The following is a 22,528-nucleotide window of genomic DNA, read 5'->3' as shown; positions in this document are numbered from 1 at the left end:
CTCTCTGTCTCTCCCCCCCCCCTCTCTTTCTTTCCCCTCTCCCCCCCCCCCCCCCCCCCCCTTCTCTCTTCTCTCTCTCCCAATGCTGAGAACCCTTTCTCACGCTCAGGTCCTGCCCTTGACAGCCGGCCAAAGCAGCCTCCCTTCAGCGTGCCAGCCAAAAGCTAGGACCTAGCCGGGGAACGGAAGGAAAGTGGAAGTCGGGCCAGCCCCCTCGGGTCCCCGGGGTGCCAGTGATCCCGCCTCAGGTGGGAAGGCTTGGCAAGTGCGAAGGCGGTCCTGGAGGCAGGACACGCCCCGAACCCATGCCATCAGCCGGGCAGGATAGGAGCCGGGCCCCCCGAGGCCCCTTTCCGCGTGGGACGGGCCGGAGGGATGCCCCGGGCAGAGCCCTGGAGGGGACAAGGTGCAGCTGGGAGCCGAGGGGGTAGGTGGGGGGAGCCTGCGAGCCCGGCCGGACGCGCCAGCCCGGGGCGCCCCGTGCGTCCGAGCCTAACCGGGTCGGGCGGCCAGTCGGGAGCCAGGAGGAGAAGCGGCGGCGGCGGCGCCGGAGGAGGGGAAGGAGAGCCGGGCGCCCTCCGTCCGGCAGCGGGCGAGCGGCGCAGGAGCCCTTGGCTAGGCGCCGGGGAGCCGTGGCGAGCGCTGGAGCCCCCGCGTCCGGGGCGCAGGGCTGCGGAGAGCCCCGGAGCGAGCGCGCCCCACCTGGAGCCAGAGGACCCGCGCGGCGACGGCGGCGGAGACGGCGGCGAAGAAGGAGGAGGAGGAGGAGGAGGCGGCGCCTGGGGCCAGCTTTCGAGGAGGAGGAGGAGGTGGAGGTGGAGAAAGAGGAGGAGGAGGAGGGAGTCGTCATAACCGGCCCCGGGAGCTCACCGGAAACCTCGGGCGCCCGAGGCCCGGAGCCGGGCCAGGGGGCGCCCAGGAGCCGCCGGGGCCACCTTCCCGGGGAGCGCATCGGAGGAGCCCTCTCTGTGCCCAGCCCCGAGGGCGCCAGGATGCAGGCACTCAGACCAGGCCAGGCCGCCGCCAGCTGCTGCGGGTCCTGCCCGAGGTCCTGGGCAGCGAGGATGGCACCCCGCCCACCCTGGGCTTGTTTTGAGAAGCCCGCGGCGAGCGTGCCTGGAGCTGGAAGCGAGATCCCAAATCTGACCCAGTCTAGATCCTCGCCCCTTCTGCCCCTTGTCCCCCCACCCCCACCCCGTCCCTTGGGAAACCAGGAATGGGGAGAGCCTCACCCGGTATTTTCTTCTTTGCTTTTCACCCTCTGCCCCCTCTCTCGAGGTTCTTTATACCGTTGAACCTCGGTGAGCCTTTTTAAAAATAGCCACTGCTTTGCCACCGAGTCGTGTTGTTTATACCTTTCCAAGTATATTGGCTTGATTTGGCCTGAAATAATTTAGTTCTGATTCCATCCCTAGGACCACAGGATGATGGATAATAGCAGATTTAGGGCTGAGAAGGATCCGAAAAGCCATTTAGAACAACCCCCTACATTTTATGGATGAGATAAATGAGGCCCGAGGAATCTCCCAGGAAAGTTAAGGGACTCGCCCAGGGTCAGGCTGGTCAAGTCTTCAGAGAAGCAGTTTGAACTCAGGGTCCGTGTGTGATGTACCAGACCGCCTCCACCAACTCAACCAAGTAGAGGATACAGAAACAAAAAAGACAAAATTTGCCTTCAAGGAGGGTGATACACCATGTATAGAGAGGGAGAAATAGGAAGTATTTTCAAGAAGAGAAGGATCAGGAAAATAACCTTCCCCCACCCCCTTGTGATCTGTGCTCCAATGGAAACTAGGGACTCTAAGAGATTGACAGATGGGAATGGCAGTCAACAAGAGCAAGCATTTATTAAGAACCTTCCCTGTGCCAAGCACATAGGAGGCAGCTGGGTGGCACAGTGGATATAGCGATGGGCTGGCAGTCAGGAAGACCTCAGTTTAAACACACATGTACTAGCAGTGCAAGTCACTGAAAGGTTTGAATCTACTGGAGAATGAAATGGCACTGCACTCTGGTATCTTTGCCAAGAAACCCCCATGGACAGTAGGGTCTACAGGCTCATGAAGGGCTGGATGCTTAGTATTGGGGATACAAAGAGAGGCAAAAAATAGTTCCTGCTCCCTGTTCTCAAGGAGCTCACAGTCTAATAGGAGAGACAACATATAAATGACTAGTACAAACAAGATACATAGAGGATAAAATGGAGATAATCTCAGAGGGAAGGTAGTAGCATTAAGAGGGATCAGAAGTGGGGGCAGCTAGGTGGCACGGTGGATAAAGCACTGGCCTTGGATTCAGGAGGACCTGAGTTCAAATCCAGCCTCAGACACTTGACACTTACTAGCTGTGTGACCTTGGGCAAGTCACTTAACCCTCATTGCCCTTCACAGAAGCCAGGATTGTTGTTCATCTTTTCTCCAAAAGAGCAAATGACACCACAAGGGTGATGTCTTGAATTGGATTTAAGTGAGGCAGAGCTGCACAAAGCCATCAGTCTCACTCTGTCCTCCCGTCATCAAAGTCAAGCGGCAAGACAAAAGTTAAGATGACAGGTGATGGTCCAGGATGAAGGTCTGTTTAAACTAAGGTCTTTCCCAGGTCTCGGTTTGTCTGAGGCAACACCCATTCGATGGTTAAAGGCTAGGTAAGAACTGAGATAAAAGATGACTGGTACATGGAAAACACTTGATGTTTCTTAGGACCATCTGGTTTCCAGAAGGCAGAAATGGGGAAGGAGAGAATTCTAGTCATGGTGTTCAAAAATGGAAGGCCAATGTCAGAGTACATGGAGAATGAGGTATAAAAATCCGGAAAAGGTAGGAAAAGGCCAGGTTAGCAAGGGCTTTCAAAGCCAAATAGAGGATTTTCTATTTTATCCTGGAGGTAACTGGGAACCACTAGAGTTTATTCAACGGGGTGATGGTTCGCAGAGACCTGCCATTGAGGAAGATCAATTTGACAGGTGAATGGAAGATGAACTTGAGCAGGGCTTCTTAAACTTTCTCCACTGGAGACCACTTTTCACCCAAGAAACATTTAACGACTGCAAGCATATATAGATATATAAAACATATATACATAACCTTTTACTGTTACCAATTTTTTTTTTTGCGACTCCCATATTCAGTTACATGACCCACAGTTGGAAAAGCTTTGAACTAGAGTAGGGAGAGACTTGAGGCAGGGAGATGAACCAGAAGGCTCTTGAAATAGTCCAGGTGTGAGGTGATAACGACCTGCACCAGCCTAGTGCCAGTGTTAGAGGAAAGAAGTAGATGGGGATATTATATAGAACCAACAACACTTGGCAACAGGTTATATATGGGAGAGAAGTTAAGGGTGACCCCTAGGTTGTGAGCTTCTATGATTGGGATGATGGTGATACCCTTAAAAATAATAAGTCAGGAAGAGGGGAAAGATAACAAGTCCAGTTTGAGGTGTCCATGGGACAAACAGGTCAAGATGTCCAATTAGCCACTGGAGATGTAAAACTAGAGTTCTGGAAGGTGGTTAGGGTCGGATAAATAGATCTGAGAATCATCATCATAGAAATGATCATTAAGAGAACTGGTGAGATTACCAATCAAGATATGAGAAGAAAAAAGGGCCCAGAACAGAACCTTGGGGGACACCCACAATTAGTGGTTGTGACTTGGATGATGATCCGGTAGAGGAGGCTGAGCAGCAGTCAGACAAGTTAAAGAGCCTAGAGAAAGTAATGTCAAGAAAATACAGAAAGATTACAGAGACATAGACGATCAGTGGTGTTAAAAGACCACAGAGAGGTCAAGAAAGATGAGGCTTGAGAAAATGTCATTCAATTTCACAATTAAGGGAGTATTGGTCACTGGAAAGAACAGTTTCAACTGAATAATGAGGTTGGAAGCCAGACTACATAGAATTAAGAAGAGAGTGAGAAGAAAAAAATGAAGGAAAGAAAAAGAAAGTCAGAGCAGAAAGTTGGAAGTTAGATTGTGGAGGGCTTTAAATGGCCAATTCAGGATTTTCTATCTCATCCTATAGGGAACAAGGAACCACTGAAGATTATTGAAGAGGCTGACACTTTCACATTTGTGCTGTAGGAATGTCAATTCTGCTGCCGTGTAGAAAATGAAACCCAGAGGGGAGAGCTGGAGGGAGAAAAAACAATTGGGAGATGCACAGTGGTTTAACAGAGAGGTGATGAGGCTGTGTGAGTAGAGACTGTGAAGGCAAGAGCAGTCATCTTCATCACTGTCATAGCCAGCATTCATATAGTGTTTTAAGGTTTGCAAAGTACTTTACAAATATTCTCATTTGATCTCACAATAACCCTGGGAGGTAGGTGCCATGATTATCCCCATTTCACAGATGAGGAAACTGAGGCAGAGGTCTCTCTCTCTCTCTTACACACACACACACACACACACACACACACACACACACACACACACACACACACAGTGTCCAGGGTCACACAGCTAGTAAGAATCTGAGGCTGTATTTGAATTAAGGTTTTCCTTACTCCACCATCAAGCATTCTATCCACTGCACTGCCTAGCTGCCTCAAGGTGATTTCATTGGGCCTCCAGAAACAGCTTAATCCTCAAAAATAAACAGCTTAAAATGGAAATGTAGCTCAATAATTAAAAATTAAATATCCATGCATTTTGTTAAATAACTTGCCAACCAAAAGTTTTATTGGCTAACTTGAAGCCCTAAGATTAATACACTTAAGTGTATTTTTGTTCCTATCACAAACCACATCATACCATCAGCTTCAAATTGAAATCCCAGGGAATGGAAGATCCTCATATTGGAAAATTACCCCCAAGCTTTTTGTTTGTTTGGGAAGGGGGTCAGAAGAGAGGAAAGTAGTCCTGTTATTTCATTGATGAAATAAATTTGCTCACCAGGAATTCCCTATGCCAACAACCCACAAATCTATTTCTCATGCTCAATAGAATTTTAATCCTATTATAGCAATGTAATTATATATCCTAGCAAATGTTAGCATGTAAACTCCTCAAAGGTAGGGTTAGTTTCCATATATGCAGTACCATTGTGTACTTGGTGCTTAGTAAATTCTTATTGTTGTTTGTTGTTGTTTGTCCTTCACTCTTGAAGAGGACCTAGACGTTAGGAGGTGATGTTGACTTGCAGTGATTTGCATTTAAGTGAGGGAGGGCCAAACAAAGTCACCAGCCTTATTACTCTCTCCTCTAGAGCCATCTGGGTCCAGTGGCAATACCTGTATCAGGACGACTGGAGGTAGCCCCAGATGTTTAAGGCAATTGGGATTAAGTGACTTGCCCAGGGTCATACATCTGGTAAGTATCTGAGGTGAGATTTGAACTCAGGTCCTCCCAATTTCAGGGCCAGTGCTCTATCCACTGTGTCACCTAGCTGCTCCACAGATTGTTGTTTAATACACCCCCAACCCCCCAGCCAACCTAAATAGGTTAGAGGCTGTGGGAAATAATTTCAGGAATGTGAAATAATTGTCAGAGTCCTCTAGATCTCCTGAAAGAGGGCCTGACTCAGAGAAAATATCGTATTAAAAGCCCATGGTTCACTGGCTACTCCAATCCAATCTCACTGCCAATGAAAATAAAGGTAGCAAAAGACAACATTATTTTTGCATTTTCCCAACTTGTTTGCCATAAGGCTACTTTTAGCCAACATAAGAAATGTATTGCAGTTTTCCTGTCAGATCATCCAAAATGGATTTTTTGAAAAAATCTTAACTTACTGGTTTTCCATTTAGTTATTGGCTGATACTTTTTGGCATAAAGTTCATGCAGACAGATTTCTTAAAATAGAGCAGACTACATTGCACACTGGGGAAAAATACATCAAGTATGATATTTGAAGTGATGTACTGCATCTGTTTCTAGTGATCATGGGATCACAGATGTTGAGATAAATTGCCTCTAAAACCCACTGAATCAAATGTCCATATTTTATAGGTGAGGAAACTGATGCCAAGAGGACCGGTGACTTGTTCAGGGTCACAGAGTTTGTTTGCCACCTAACTGGCAGCTAGGTGGCACAGTGGATAGAGGACCAGCCCTGGATTCAGGAGGACCTGAGTTCAAATCCGGCCTCAGACCCTTGACACTTACTAGCTGTATGAGCCTGGGCAAGTGACTTAACCCCAATTGCCTCACTAAAAAAAAAACAAACAAAAAAAAAAACACTCCAAGGGAGGGGCAGCTAGGTGGTGCAGTGGATAGAGCACCAGCCCTGGAGTCAGGAGGATCTGAGTTCAAATCCAGCCTCAGACACTTAACACTTACTAGCTGTGTGACCCTGGGAAAGTCACTTAACCCCAATTGCCTCACAAAAAAGAACAAAACAAAAACTCTAAGGGACATCAGAAATAGTAATTCACATTTGCTGAGCACTTATGTAATTCCATTGGATCCTCACAATTTTGAGGTCAGGTAGGCCAGTTTTTTTTCCCCATAAAGAAATATCTTAAAAAAAAATATCCCCCCCCCAAATTACATGTAAAAAGTTTTTAACATTCATTTTTTTAAATTTTGAGTTCCAAATTTTCTCCTTCCCTCCCTGAAATAAGTAATCTGATATAGATTATAGGTTATACATATGCAATCATTACTAATCATGTAAACCATTTCCATATGGGTCATTCTGTGGAAGGGAAAAAGCAGTCCAAGTCATTCTGCATCTAGACTCCATCAGTTCTTTCTCTGAAGGTGCATAGCATTTTTCATCATGAGTCCTTTGGGATTGTCTTGGATCATTGTCCTGCTAAGAACAGCTAAGTCATCCACAGTTGTTCATGGTACAATACTGCTGTTACCATGTACGCTGTTCTGGTTCTAATCACTTCACTCTGCATCAGTTCGTGTAAGTCTTTCCAGGTTTTTCTGAAATCCTCCTGCTCATCATTTCTTATAGCACGATAGTATTCCATCACAATCATGTACCACAAATTATTCAGCCATTCCCCAGCTAATGAGCATCCCCTCAATTTCCAACTCTTTGCCACCACAAAAAGAGCTGCTATAAATTTTGAACTTATGGGAGGACATAGGGTAGGCAAACACCGTAGCTTGTGAACTATTGCTGGAGCAAATTTCCAAACTGATGAGATCACAGATATATCTAAGTATCTTTTTAAAGTTCCTGGAGAACAGGAGAGGTGTCTCAGGCAAAACCTTGAAGAAAAAAAAAGTCCTGTTTTGCACACAAACATACAAACAACAGGTATGCTAGCCTGGTTAATTCCTGGCAAAATTCTAAAATTAATTTTCATAATGGATAGTTTATCAACATCTAGAAAGGAAAGTTATGATCATTAAGACTCAGCTTGGCTTCATCAAGACCAGAGCATGTTGCTTGGCATGATAAGCAAGATGGTGGCTTTGCAAACCTCTTCAACCCCAAAACCTCTAAAGAGAAACTGCTCCAGAAACAGATTCATTATATCAGATTCCACAAGAGTCCTTCCCTCCCCCTCCCCGCTCACACACAGAAGGTAACAAACTCATGAATTAATACCAAGGGACTTTAATATTTAGAATTCTCATTATCACCACCTTGACTACCAGCACAGCTACCACAGCAGCAAAGAGGCAGCCTTGTAACTAGAAGCCCAGCTGTAGGAATGACTCTGCCTGAACATCATCAATGCTCCCACCCCACAAAGCTGGCATTGATTCTGCTAGGCTACCAAAAGGATTAGGTTAGGGGAGGCAGAGGAACAGGGATAGGCTCAAAACATAGGGTGCTTAGAGCAGGACTGCAAAAATCAAACACTAGAGAAAGCATTTGAGGCCTGATGTAAAGGGATCTGGAAAGTATTAAGACCAGTCCTCCCTCCCAACCCCTCCATGCCAGAGGTTACTCAAGGCAAGGAGACAGTCTTGGTAAGTCCTATAGTCCCCAACCTAAGGAAGCTAAAAGCCAGGAGCCAGACCTCAGAGTTCTGAGTCCTAGTAGAAAGGAAGGTACCAAAGACTGAGAGTGATGGGAAATACAAAAAAACAAACATAAAAGATCAAAAGAGGAAGAGAGAAGTGCTGAAACAAAAGGAAAATGACAATGATCAACACCGGCTTCATGAAATCACAAAAGTTTTTAAAATAATAAAAGTCAAAAACAATCATTGACATACTTGGTTTTGGAATATAGAAGAAAAATAATTTTAAAACAATGTTTAAGTGTTTTGCAAAATAAAAATGTTTCCTGTGTTTTATTACTATAAAGGTCTTCAAAATTCAAAAGACAGAATACCACTCAAACAGATAAACCAACAGAGAGGACAATCTTACAAATAGGAGGAAAAATTAATAAAGCCTCAGAGAGAAACTAAAGTACTTTAAATATTGAAGGAAGGAAAGAAATGAACACGAAAGAAAATGAACTTAATATTGCCTGATACTAGCAAACATTTTTAGAGCACTTCAAGATTTGCAGAGTGCTTTATGTATGTATATTACCTCACTTGACTCTCATTTGCCTGGAAAAAAGCTGAATCCAATGGACTCCCCAGAGAACACTTAACAGCAAAAAATTAAAGAATGGTTCGAATCAAAATTCACAAAAAAATAGTAATCAATGCAGACCAGATGTTAAAGCTGTCAATATATAACTTAAAAACACAATTAGCAAAATAAGTTACTCTGAAGACAGTAAAACTGAAACACTCCAAAAGAGAAGCCATGAGAAAGTGACTAAGTTCAGAACAAAAAATAATACCTGAACTGGAAGAAAATTTTGAAGCAAAAGGAAATACGGACACATGCTTTCCACGCAAGCAAACTGGCCTTGAAGACAGTAGGCCAAAATAGCATATGGACCATAGGCCTCCCTCCCCCCAAAATAGGGCAAATCAAAAAACCTGAATGGCATGATACAGGAAATAATACAAGAAAAATATTCATGACTTGTGAAAAGCAGATATCACACAAACTGTATTTCCTTTCCTGGTAAGATTACTAGACTAGTAAATCATGAAAAGAAGAAAATAATTTACCTAGATTTCAGCATTTGACAAAAGTCTCTCAATGTTATCTTTGTGGACAAGATGGAAAGACTGAGGCTAGAACACAGTGCTGGGAGGAAAGGGTGCAGGACTGGTTGAGTGACTGGCCCTAAAGAGTAATGAATGGGGGACAGCTAGGTGGTGCAGTGGATAAAGCACCAGCCCTGGATTCAGGAGGACCTGAGTTCAAATCTGGCCTCAAACACTTGACACTTACTAGCTGTGTGACCTTGGGCAAGTCACTTACCCCTCATTGCCCTGCCCAAAAAACCCCACAAAAACAAAGAGTAATGAACGGGGAGATGTGAACTTCCTAAGAGCTGCCATTTATATAATATTTAAAAGTTAGCAAAAGCACTCTGTGTACATTATTTCACTTATTATATTCACAATAAACTTGGGGTGTAACTGACATGACCTTTATTTTACAAATGAGGAAACTGAAACTCATAGAGGCTGTTAACTTGCCTATGTTAACACAGCACCAAGTGGCAGAGGCAGATTTTGAACCCAATTCTCTCCTGATCTCAAGTACAATGGGAAGTCTATTGTGGATGTCCCCTACTCCCAAGGATCTGTCCCACTGTGTGGTATAGTAAATTTTTATCAATGACGTCCATGCATGGCCATAATTATATTGAGAACTAACACATTAGAGGGCACAATCAAGATCCAAAGAGAAAATGACAGGCCAAAATGTTGTGTCAAATCTAACAAGACAAAATGTAATAGAGGCAAATGTATCATCTCCCCCAAAAGTCTACTTCCCAAACCCAAGACGGGGAAGAGTTACAGCTAGAGAGAAAGCAGTCTAAAAAATAGCTGAGGATCTTAAGCTGGATTGTAAGCTTGGAATGACTCAGTAATTCGTTAAGATACAAGATAGCCAAAAGAGGAATAGTGCCCAAGTAAATCAATCTTCCCATTGCATAGACTCCACCTGGAGTGCTGGGTTCAGTTTTGTGCAACACACTTTAGGAGGAACACCTGGAGAGTATCCAGAAGAAGGGGATCAGGTTGATGACGGGACTCAAGATGTCAATGGACAACTAATTGGGTGAATAAACTATATGTTTAACTAGAAGGAGACAAGGGGAGAAAGCCATGGAAGCTTTCCAGTACTGGAAGGCCTATCCCACAGAAGAGAAATCAGACTCATTTAGGCTTGACGTAAAGAACAACTTCCCAACAATTAGTTATTCAGACGTGCAATGGGCTGCCTTGGGAAGCTGAGTTCAATTCATGATTTAATGTGCCAGGAATTGTGCTAGATACACTGTCTTCCATGCCAGAGACCTCCAAGGCAAGGCTGTAGATGGCCTTGAAGCCCCATCCAACACAAAGATCCTATGGGATTCTAGAAAGCCTAATCTTAACAGGGAGGCTGGGGGTGGGAGGCCCAAAAAGGAAGTGAAAATAAAAAGAATGTTCTGATTTGGCATACTGCCCCCAAGTGTGCAGGACTCAGGAATCTGCCTGCAGGTTATTAAGTGTTAACTGATGGATTAAAAGAAGAAAGGCTTTTAGAATGACAGCTTCTGGGGCAGCTAGGTGGCACAGTGGATAGAGCACCAGCCCTGGATTCAGGAGGACCTGAGTTCAAATCTGGCCTCAGACACTTGACACTTGCTAGCTGTGTGACCCTGGGCAAGTCACTTAACCCTAATTGCCTCACATAATAATAATAATAATAATAATAATAATAATAATAATAATAATAATCGAATGACAGCTTCTAAGGGGAAAAAGAAACCAAGCATGAATAAGGGAACGATTAAAAAAAATACACACACAAAGTATTTTTTCAATGTTTGCTTTTTGCCCCAGTAAAAATTTCAAACCTATATGATGGTCTACATATGAAGCTAACTCTCACAACCTATATCACCTTAATTTTTGTTTACAAATGAAATGCAGTATTATTTAAAAATCTTTATTTAAACAATACCCATGCTTTTTACAGATTATTTACATATCTTACAATTTGAATTAAAAGACTAGAAACCTCTTCTTTTATATTAACCTGTATTTTGAATCATTTTAAATTGTTTTAAAATATGAATTATTAGGAGATAAAATCTGGCCTAGCCTATGGGAAATTCAATTAATTTATTTGTAATGAAAATAAAACTAAGTAAAAATAGAACATAGTACATACAGTAGAGTTTGGACATATCCAGTTATCTCCTCTTTAACTCTGTGGCTTCCCATCAATTACTTCTATCATATGCTTTTAGAGAACTTCAAAATAAACATTTTTCACAAGTACAGTGAAGGACCAAATTCACAACTCAAGAAAGCATCAGATTCTTATTTCTCTATTTCTTGAACTGCAAAATTTAAAGGACCTAATTTAGGAGCTTGTTATACTCCATTTTAAAAGCCATCCTATCCTAAGTTACAGCATAGAATTATAAAGCTTATTTCAAAAGCAGCACTCTCCTTTCAAAGAGCATGGTGGAAAGGGAGCAGAAGCAACAAATCATTCTCAACTTCATCTACCAGGGATTCCGAAATACATTTTAGAATAGAAACATGACTACAGTACTGATATGAACACTTAGGCTGTTTATTTTTCAACTTGTAAATTTAGAATTATTTTTATTTTAGAAAATATATATGTTTTTAATGGGAAAAGTCAAATTGGATACAGTATTTACTGTGGGCTAAAATATAAATCCAATTATCTTTTTAGATCATATTTTTTATAGTAAAAGAACTAAACAGTTCAGTTTTCCAAGAGTGTATCCTGTCAATAAATGATTCCATTTTTAAGTATCATCAAAGCAATGTTCAAAATTATTAAGTCAATACTTGATAGAGTAAGTGGTGATATAGTTATGTATTTATCTTGCAATTTAAAATTAAACAAGGATATGATTAAAGTGTCAAACTACCTTATATTTATTAAAATGTTTAAGTATCACAATTAATTTCTAGAATGCTTGAGAAAGACAGTGTACATAGATGTTTCATTTTAATTTTCTCAGGAAACGTTCTTTATTTCAAAGATTTGTAGACTGGGTTGTATAATGGATTGGGTTGGGTTTTTTTCCTTCCAACACTTTTTTTTTGTTAAGTGAGGCAATGGGGGTTAAGTGACTTGCCCAGGGTCACACAGCTAGTAAAGTGTTAAGTGTCTGAGGCCGGATTTGAACTCAGTTACTCTTAACTCCAGGGCCAGTGTTCTATCCACTGCACCACCTAGCTGCCCCTCTTCCAACACTTATAAAGAACCTTTTTAGAGAAAATTTTATAATTCTTTAACTCTTACACTCTAATCCTGAACTCCATAAATTCTTGCAACTTTTTAATTTTCTAAATTGTATTTTGTACTTCTCTCCTAGGCAAACCTAAAAAAAAATTATGTTAACTGGACTCTCTCTAAGAAAAATTCTACATTCAATTTCATTCAGGGTAATTACAGTATTTTGTCCCTAAAAATACACATTACCATATTTGCAAAAAGAAATCAGATTGCTTTGTAGCAATAAAACACAAGAAATTGACTTCATTAATATAGTTCACATTGAAAGAATATTTATTACTGCTACAAATTAGAGACCAAGTGACACAACTGCTGTCTGGAATGCAAAGAGAAAGAAAATGAGGTCATTTGTAATTACCCTGGAAAAGGTTCTTCAACGTGGTTTTCTGTGATAGTAAACTGTTGAAATCGCAAATTTAACCAAAAATTATATGAAAAAGCCACAATTCTAAATTACCAGATGGTCAGTGACATAAATGCATCAAATCACTCCACGGATCTAAAACTTCACCTGGCTATTTTCTGAACAAAAACAGAATTGAAAATGGATGGTTATTTATTAGGTCACTCAAAATAAAAGGAAAATGACAATGATCAACACTGTCTTCATGCAATCACAAAAGAATTTTTTGTTTTTTTGTTTTTTTAAGAGAATGAAGGTCAAAAACAACCTACGACATAATTGGTTTTGGAATATAGAAGAAAAATAACAAAAAATAAAGTTTAATATAAAAGTGTTTACAAAATAAGTTAAAACTATAAATAACATGGATTTACATCAATATCAAACTAAAATGGCTTCTATAAATTTTTAAAGTTCTATTGTCTCAAATATTCACTTTTTAAAGTGCCAAAAATATTGCTTTATAGAATTAGAGCACTGATAGTTCTAAAAGAACCAATTATTTTAATAAGTGAATTTACTTTTTATTCTTAGTAATGCTATAAAACAGTCCCTCCTTTCCAAAAATATTTAAATGAAACTGTTTTCAAGCACAAAACTAAAATTATAGATACAGGTAAATTTCTGCTCAACCAAATGTAAAATAGCTATAGCTCTCTTTTGCTGGCTACAAAAAAGGTCATTTTAATAGAACTAAAACCCTATTACTTTGGTGAAATAACTCCTTCATATGTCAAGTGAGAATGCCAATGTCAGCCTGAGAACATGAAATTCACCAGAAAGTAGATTGGAGTCATGCTTAGATCAAAAAAGAAAAGCCACATCTGAATGATCTGCCCTTTATATTTCAGACAGCAAGTCCTTGTAGTTTATGCTTTCTAAAAATTAATGCAGGATTTAACAACATACCCCAGGGTCAGTAACTTTTTTTTAGTCCAACATATATATACATCCTCATGAGTGGCAGATTAGCTATATTAAAGATTTTATCACGTGAAAGATTCCAAGGCTATGATGAGCAATGTATCTCAATATATACATTATATACACACATATAAATTATAGATATATTTGTATTATATATCTACAACATATATATGAATTCCATTCTATAATATCTTTCTATAACATTTCATCGTAGACAGATTTACTGATATGAGGGCAAAGTAATCAACTTCTATGTTGGTCAAGACATAAAAACCAGGTGTTTTTAAAAATTAATTTTAAATAAAGGGAGAGATTAGTTTCAAAAATAAAGTTCAGATATTGCACCAAATAACTTAACTTCAAATAGTACTGCATGTTATAAAACAATCTTTCAAACTTCTAAGTTCTATATGAAAATCACATTTTAATACTTTAATAGAATTTACACGTTATTAGAATTCTGCATTTACATATTTAAGCTTTCCTTTGATGTATTGTAAAACTGCTTTTCACCAGAGTTTAATTCAGCCTTTGTCTTAAGAGTTCATCTATCTGAGTCTTATACATATTTTTCACATCTTCAAGATCTAATCGAAGCTCTTCAGCCTCTTCTGCTTTCTCTCCATACATTTGCAGAATAGTGTTGTATCTTTGATCCAGGTCCTACAAAATGAATTTTTCACACATTTTAAATCATTATAGCAAATGTCTCAAGTCAGATTCATGCCATCAGTTGTTTCATAGTTGCCAATGGTCTACAAGTGACAAGCATCATATGCACCATATCCACCCAACACCCTTTCCAAAACTATAACCTACTACAATTTATTAGAATCAAAGCTGGAGATCTTAAAGGATCCTTCTTCCAGGAACACACTGGCTTTTGTTGTTGTTGTTTTTTAAAAGAAAAGTGAGTCTTCCTCTAATGACTCATCAGAGGATAGAGCTGATCCTGGGTTTTTCCAGACCAAGACAGTAGGAGCACAAACTTCGGCAGCTCCTAGCTAAGTGAGGAAAGCTTCCAGTGCAGACCTGGTAATGGATGCCCCTGCCATCCTCAGCCTAAGCTAGATCGATCTTCCACATCACCAGAGGCCTGGCTATCAGGTGATCCCTAATGTTGGCCACAACTCAAGTAACCCTCTACTAAACCATAAATCACAGAGCTTCAAGTTAGAACAGCCATCAGAGACCATCTTGTGACCTGGTGGAAAGAGGATCCAAAAACAAATGGGACAGAAACAAAGGGATTAAGTGAAATTCCTAAAGCCAGTTCTAACAGCAGAATCAGGACTCCAGCTTACGCCACCTGACTCTCAAACCAGAACTTTTCTCATGGTCCCATTAATTCTGGGATACAAGGAAGCTGGTACAGTGGATAGAATGTATTAAAATGCCACCTCTGACATGCATTTGGACGTGGGACCACGCAAACGCTACAATGAGCTCAAGTTTTCTCATTTTTAAAATGGAGATACGAATAATAACTTCACTGAGTTGTTAGGAAGTTCAAAGAGCTAAGGAATCAAAAGCCCTTTACAAACTTTCTAGCAGCTTTTTTTTTTTTTTTTTTGGTGAGGCAATTGCGGTTAAGTGCCTTGCCCAAGGTCACACAGCTACTAAGTGTCAAGTGTCTGAAGCCAAATTTGAACTCAGGTTCTCCTGACTCCAGGGCCAGTGCTCTATCCACTGTACCACCTAGCTGCCCCTACAAATTTTAACACATTGTAGAGATATGCCAGTTATTGGCCTTCTGATATCACTGCCTTGTGTAAGTACAGCTCATGAAAAAACACATTCCATTAGGGACAGAATAAGCAAAGTATAAATTAACTTAACCATGAAAGGTAATTAAGAAAAATACAATCCACACAGCAGAACTATAATCTCTTCTGATAACTGTTTAATTTCCCTCTTAAGCTACACCAAGAATTAAGTTAAGTCTACACCCATTTACTTTGGTATGTGGTCTTGCTATGAAATAAATCATGGTACTTTTCCTTAGCAATTTCACAAGCATTGTTCCCATTTAAGGTAGGAACAGAAATTTTACCTCCACCAAGAAGCAGCAGAGATACATTTATATTATGTTGCCAGATTTAATAGCAATGAACCAACTAATGATACAAAATACAATCCTTCAGCTATGTGAAGTTTCCAATTTTTACTGCCTTTCAAATGCTAGACCAAAATCAATACGCATAATTAAAAACCACCCTGAAAATGTAAAATAACATACAAAATGCTGCTTAAAAATTTCTATTCTAAGAATTTTTCAAGTTGCTTAGTGTATTCCTTTGAGTTTCCAAGTTAAATCTGAGCAACTTAAGAAATATCAACCCTACTCATGATGGAAAATGCTCTCCACATCCAGAAAAAAAACAACTGTGGAATCTGAATGCAGACTTGAACCATACTCTTTTACTTTTTTTGTTTTCTTTTTTGAGGTTTTTCTCCTTTGTTCTGATTCTTCTTTCACAACATGACTAATACACAAATATGTTTAATGTGATTGTACATATATAACCTGTGTCAGATTGCTTTTTGTATAGGGGAAGGGGGAAGGAAGGAGAAAAACTTGGAACTCAAAATCTTATAAAAACAAATGTTGAAAACTATCTTTACATGTAATTGGAAAATAATAAAATACTTTTATGATTTAAAAAAAAAAGAAATGCCTACCCTTAGCTGTGCACGAAGCTTTGGTATTTCTTTCACTTTTTCTTCAAATTCATCATTCTGATTTGTTAACTTAACCAATTCTTCAGCCATTATAGATCGAGTTTTTTCCAGGTTTCCAATTTCCATCTACAAAGAGAACAAATATTACAAATCAAAATATTTCATCCAAAAAAGACAAATTATTGAGATTGTGTTTTTGAAGAAAGGTATATACAATAAAAACTTTAAAGGAGAAAAATGTCAATAAATGAAGAAATCCAACCTTTTCTGATTGGCATTACAGTCACAGTTTGAATGACAGATCGTTGCTATTGCAAATATTTCACCATCACGTGGCCGGTGTACAAGTAACAAAAGCCTCCCCGTATTTAGCAAGCCGGCCCCCTAGAAGCAGACACTATGCATCACTAGGGCTGTACTTGAAACCTTTCCAGCTTGGTAAAAGCTGCTTGTGCTCTCCTGGAATAACCATCAGAGCCCAGAGATCACCTCCACACCACAGTAAGGCTTCAGAAGACTTTGTGGACTCTCCTTCTTTCTAAAAATCAGAAAGCCAAAAATGTCGAAAATCCAATCCATATTCCTGAGCAAGTCTGCCTCTGAAAAGAGGGAAACTTGAACTTCTGCTGATTCAATTAGTTTTTGTTTTTAAAAGTAACATGTATTTGACATACACTTAGGATTAATTAGTACCTGTAAATGAGTAATTTCTCCTTCCTTTAGTTTTAACTGAGACTGAAGATTTTCAATAACACTCGATCCTGCTCCCATTCTTACAGCATCATAGATATTGCTTCCATTTACTGACACAGACATTGGTCCAAATGAATGATCTTGAGATTCATCCTGTTTATTAAATTTAAAAGATAGCTATTTTATGCGTGCATATATACATATACACACACAAACACATATATACACATACACACGCATACATATTTTAATATGCACACACACCTATACCAAACATTCCGATACGTGGCTCAAAAATAGGTTTACATTTCTACTGCTATGAAATTTGTTAAATTCTTGGAAGGCATGTCTACCATCATGAATACATGGAAAAGAAGATTCTCTATCTGAGCCCTGAACACCTTTGTTCTTCTCATTTCATCAGTGACATGTCAATAATGTACACTATGCACATTTTAATTATCACGAAACAAAACAGTGATATACTCATATTTCTGAGAAATTATCAATTAACCTAAACTTTCGTAAGATTCAAATTAAAATACAAATGGCTACTTACTTCCCACAACATTTATCAGTACCTTCCGAGTAGCAGAAAGGAACTCCTATACACAGGATACTGTAAATTTTATTTCATTTTTGTAACCCTTTCAAATGTTTGGAAACTCACCCATATCCTCATAATAGTAATCAGGAATACAAATCTATTGAGCAGTGCCAGGTAGGACATGATTATTTTCTAATCCTCTCTTGGCTTTTGTGCCTAATTCTTCTTCCCTTTTTTCCTGCATGGATGACATCTGTGAATAGTGGTTTTCCAAGTTGCTGCTACTTCACCGAGAGCTCACACATCCTCCTGGCTTCAATTACTGCCTCCTCCCCCTTGTGAGCATCACCCAGCTCCAGATCTCTATCTCTGACCCTTCAAATGAGCTTCAGCTTCCCATTTCTACCTGGATGTTTCATTATGGCCTCAAATTCTGCATCTGGTTTGACAAACTCCTATTTCTCCCCAAAATGGTTCCCTGAATTTCTCCCTTTCTGTCACTGGTACTCCCATTGTTCTAGTCTCTCAACTTGGAAACATTAGATACCCTCCCTCTCCATCATCCCCTATAGTCACTCACTAAATCCCATCCATTTTTCCTTCAAAATGTCTCCGATTAGTCCTTTCCTTTCCTATTTCACTGTTATTCCCTAGACAGGTCCTTATCACGTCAAAGCTCCATTAAAACTATTGTTCTAATCTCATCTCCCTGCTCACAGCTCCCTTTCCATACCATCCTCCTAAACAGTACCAAAGCCAGATAATTTTCCAAAACAACCACCTTTTCCACATCAATCCCTTCTTTATTAGGCTCTAAAGACTCCCTATTATCTATCAAACCAAGATCTCTCTGCCGTTCTCAAATCTATTTTTTCCTCATAATCCTTAATTCAAACCCTACTGGCCCACATCCCCAACAAATCACACTCCTTTGTTTCTACCAAAGCTAGGCACCTGAGCAGAATATATCATGTTGCCTTTCAGCCTCTCCTTAATCTTATCTAATCCTTCCCACTCTTTAAGGCCCAGCTCAAGTCCTGTCTTTGTCTCTCATGACTTCCCCAATGACTCTAGCACATCCAAATCTTCCTTTCTACTCTAAACTTCTACAATTTTTATACCATCTAAAGCCAACCATTCATCACTTGCTCATAGTCTTGTTTATCTACCCCAATCAAGTGCCTGAGCACCGTGGGTTCTCAATAACACTTGCTGTCTAAGCATTATTAATGTAGCCATACACATAAGTAAATCCATACTAGTTACTTGTTATTTATAATTTCCTGGAATTTTATTTCCAAGAATGCACTTGAGGTACATATCGACATTCCCCAACTTACTCATGCCATGAAGAGTAAAAAGAGACAGGCATATAGAAAATGGAGGTGGAAAGAAGGAGCATGTGTTGGTAAATCTACGTTTCCCGTTCCTCCTTTCTCTGATTAGAAAATGTATAGTAAGAAAACGCCATTACCTGGGAAAGACAGGATGTCTGTAAGCCTGCCATATCAATTCCGCTTATAGAACTAGACCTCGACAATGTGGGAGTGCTGGATACAGTTTCCAATGTTGAAAAAGGAAAGGTCTTACGTTCCTATGAATATTTAAAAATCCAATTCAGATGAAAAAGCCAAAGAATTTTTTAAAAAAGATAGGTTACTAGAATTTGGTTTTTGAAACAAAAAACCAATAACAATTTTCGCATAAGATTTTCGAATTGCTATCATCAAAGGAGTGATATATTTTAACATCTTCCTATCTTTAACATGTAACAACTTTATTAGTATGTGTTACTTACTTATATGGTGGCTTCAGGGTTTTAACCTATTTACATCAGTATCATTCTAGTTTTTTTCTTTGAGGGTGGAATAAAAAGGATTTTTCTCTGTTAAACCGGTTATAAATTTTTACTTTGACAGCACAAAATATAAAAACAAACCCATTTTATAAAAATCAAATTACTGATGATTTCGGACAATAGAAGCTTATAAGCCATCTTGCTTAAGTAGTTTTCTTATAAAATTCCAAACAATTTCCAAAAGTAATCCACATATACCTGATTAATGTGACCTTTCTGGTAAAAATGTATTAATTATTCAAATAAAAGGAGAATTTTCAAATTAATACTTTCCATAGCAAATAAGTTAACAAAATTCTGTTTCATCGATATAATAAAAAAACAGAAATGTCACTCATTGGAAAAGGCTTACAACACTACCCAGATTCAAGAAGTTATAAATTATGCTCAAGTTCAATACTGTCTTGGATATATTATGAATAAGAATGATGCGCTGACAGCTAGGATTTACTATACGGTTCAGAACTAGACAGGATCTTAGAGATCATGTAGTTCAACTCCCTCCTTACTTTAGATATAAGGAGAAAGAATAAGTGTCTTTCCAAAGGACCCACAGAGAATACACAGCCATACCAAGATATGAAACCAATTTTCTAACTCTGAAATCAAGGCTCTCTCCACCAATGCCCACTCACTTCCAAAAGAATGCCTAAGTTACTTTTGTCAGAGCAGGCCATTTCAACATAAATACTAAAATTATTTAAGAGTGAATGATTTAACTACACATATGTAACCTATTGCTTACCATCTTACAGATGCAAGAGGGGAGGGATAGAACAAGGGAAAACATTTGGAACTCAACTTTTTTTAAAATGTGTGGTAAAAAGTTTTAACAGTCGGTTAGCGATAATGGAGAGATGCCAGTTTTTCTTTAAGGATCACCCTTTCGGGGAGGAGACCAACAGCATGAGCTACCAAGCCAGTCGGCCTGCTAGCACTCCACTTCCGGGGTGCGAGCTTAAAAAGGCAAGGAGAGAACGGAAGTGGGAGCTTTTTCCTGCTCTGCTGGTCTCCTGACTGCGCTGCACAGACAGACGCTGACTGGAGTTCGACTCGGCCCAGCTCGCGGTTAGTAGCAGCACACGCTTGACTCGGTCTCTCTCTCTCTCCCCAAAGGTGGCCTTGGGTTTTGGTGAGTTTTATACGGAATATAGACTAAGCTTAGACTTAAGACGATTTGTTTTGTATTTCTACTTTCCTATCCCTCTAATCAACATCACCTTGTAACTACCATACAATAAAAGCTCTAACTAGAAAACCAGAAGCTTCTTCCATTTACTAGTCTGGGAGATAAATTAAGGGAAAGGTTAAAGAGGGGAGATTTATGATCTAATATCCAATTTTAAATCTCACAAATGAATGTTAAAAATTATCTTTACATGTAATTGGAAAAAATAAAATACTATGAAGAAAAGAATGAATGACTGAACATAATTCCTACTGAATGAGACTGGCAGACAAAAAGCAATACCTTTTCTTTCATCATTTCTTGGGATAAAATTGCTTTCTTTCTTTCTTGTTCAACTTTCATCTTCTCCATTTCTAGTTGACTATTTAATAATGTCTAAAAAATAAAGTAAAATCAAATTATTTATTTGAAGAGATCTCAAATTGTTATGTAAAAGTAAGGGGCATGAAGACATACTCAGGACCCCTTTACGGCTACAGACCAAGTCTCAGGATTCTGACGGTTTCCTGTCTGTTGTTTCCTGTCTCCTTCCCCCCACCTTCCCTCCCAGTCTCTAAACCCAGTCCCGACTCGGGGTAGCAGAGCCCTAAAATATCTACCTTTTCTTTCCGAGCTTCTTCCAGGGTTTTCCCATAGTCTTCTTTTAGGTTTTGTAGTTCAACCTGGTACCTGGTAAGCCAAAAGGAAATGAGATAGAGGAATGAAAAAGATTATTGAAAATAAGTTTTACTAACTTGCTATGTATAAGAAAGTATTCTGGGGCAGCTAGGTGGTACAGTGGATAAAGCACCAGCTTTGGATTCAGGAGGACCTGAGTTCAAATCCAGCCTCAGAGACTTGACACTTACTAGCTGTGTGCCCCTGGACAAGTCACTTAACCCTTATTGCCCTGCCAACAAAAAAAAAAGTATTCCTGTGAGTCTGGAAAAGGGGACTTTTAATTGAGAAGCTGAAATTCTAAAAATGAGAGCTCTATTTAAAAAGACTCAACTGGTACTGAAAACTCTCGTAAAACAGAAATAGAGATATGTCCTACCTCACTGCCCTCTCTAAATGTATTAACGAACACATAAAAAACAAGAGGCAGCACATGCGCTGGGACTGAGAGAGCTGGCTCTGGTGCCAAGAAGACCCTACTCTGCCACATCCAGGCTGTGGGAGCCCAGTAGGCAATGTTCCAAGCCTATAAGGTCCGAAGGACGTGCCACATGGATTGGTAGAGTTTCTTTATCCAGGAATTCCCCACATCAGTGAACTAATAAGTCCTATCTCTATTTCTATTTAAAAAAAAAAGATTTACCATGATTTCATATTGCTACCTCAAGCAAAAAAAAAAAAACACCAAAAAAACCCAAACCCCAAATAAACAAACAAAACCATTCAAAAGTTGGTTAACCGGGCAGCTAGATGGCGCAGTGGATAGAGCACCGGCCCTGGAGTCAGGAGTACCTGAGTTCAAATCCGGCCTCAGACACTTAACACTTACTAGCTGTGTGACCCTGGGCAAGTCACTTAACCCCAATTGCCTCACTAAAAAAAAAAAAAAAAGTTGGTTAACCTTCTGAAAGATGCTGTCCCTCTTCAGTGTTTCATATCTGACTTGTCAATAAAAACTTCACTCAGAAAGATGATGCTCACCGGCTGTTTTCATCTTCCAGTTTCTGTAGTCTGTTTTTCTCGGCTTCAAGTTGGACCTGAAATCTACTGTTTTCTTGTCTCAAGATGCTATTCTGAGACTCCATGGAAGACACTTGCATCTTGTTATTGAGAAGCTCTTCAACAGCAGCACGCTCTCTCTCCACTGCTGCTGCCAACGAGGCCTGAGCTTCACCTAGGGACAAGAAATGAAAGAAAATGCCCACCTCTATCTAGTATTTCTGGACCACTACGACTCTAGCTTTAAAAATTATTACTTTGAAAAGGGCACTTCCTTCATTATTGCTCTAAGTAAATTTGCATTTCATCA

General features: G+C 39.7%; 2 protein-coding genes across 8 annotated transcripts in view; both read right to left on the bottom strand.

Annotated features, from left to right (window-relative positions):
• EOGT (EGF domain specific O-linked N-acetylglucosamine transferase) overlaps positions 1-739 on the bottom strand; it is a 49,270-nt gene extending 48,531 nt beyond the window's left edge. For 3 of the 7 annotated variants that reach the window (XM_043979536.1, XM_043979543.1, XM_043979541.1), the window contains exon 1: positions 104-433. The gene's annotated coding sequence lies outside the window, so the exon portion shown is untranslated. The other 4 variants (XM_043979539.1, XM_043979540.1, XM_043979542.1 and 1 more) reach the window with 4 other exon arrangements.
• Positions 740-12,518: 11,779 nt separating this feature from the next.
• The window catches only part of TMF1 (TATA element modulatory factor 1), a 31,844-nt gene continuing 21,834 nt past the window's right edge, over positions 12,519-22,528 (bottom strand). The window contains exons 11-17 of the mRNA XM_043969250.1: positions 22,201-22,393; positions 21,162-21,231; positions 20,845-20,937; positions 18,990-19,109; positions 16,969-17,121; positions 16,276-16,401; positions 12,519-14,256 (exon numbers count right to left, since the gene is read on the bottom strand). Of these exons, the coding sequence (XP_043825185.1) occupies positions 14,113-14,256; positions 16,276-16,401; positions 16,969-17,121; positions 18,990-19,109; positions 20,845-20,937; positions 21,162-21,231; positions 22,201-22,393 (899 nt within the window). The 3' untranslated portion in view covers positions 12,519-14,112. The remainder of the gene's footprint in view (positions 14,257-16,275; positions 16,402-16,968; positions 17,122-18,989; positions 19,110-20,844; positions 20,938-21,161; positions 21,232-22,200; positions 22,394-22,528) is intronic.

This window comes from Dromiciops gliroides, chromosome 1 (assembly GCF_019393635.1).
Source record: "Dromiciops gliroides isolate mDroGli1 chromosome 1, mDroGli1.pri, whole genome shotgun sequence".
NCBI lineage: Eukaryota > Metazoa > Chordata > Mammalia > Microbiotheria > Microbiotheriidae > Dromiciops > Dromiciops gliroides.
Note: the sequence above shows the minus strand (reverse complement) of the source record. Positions and strands in the feature narration are given on the sequence as shown.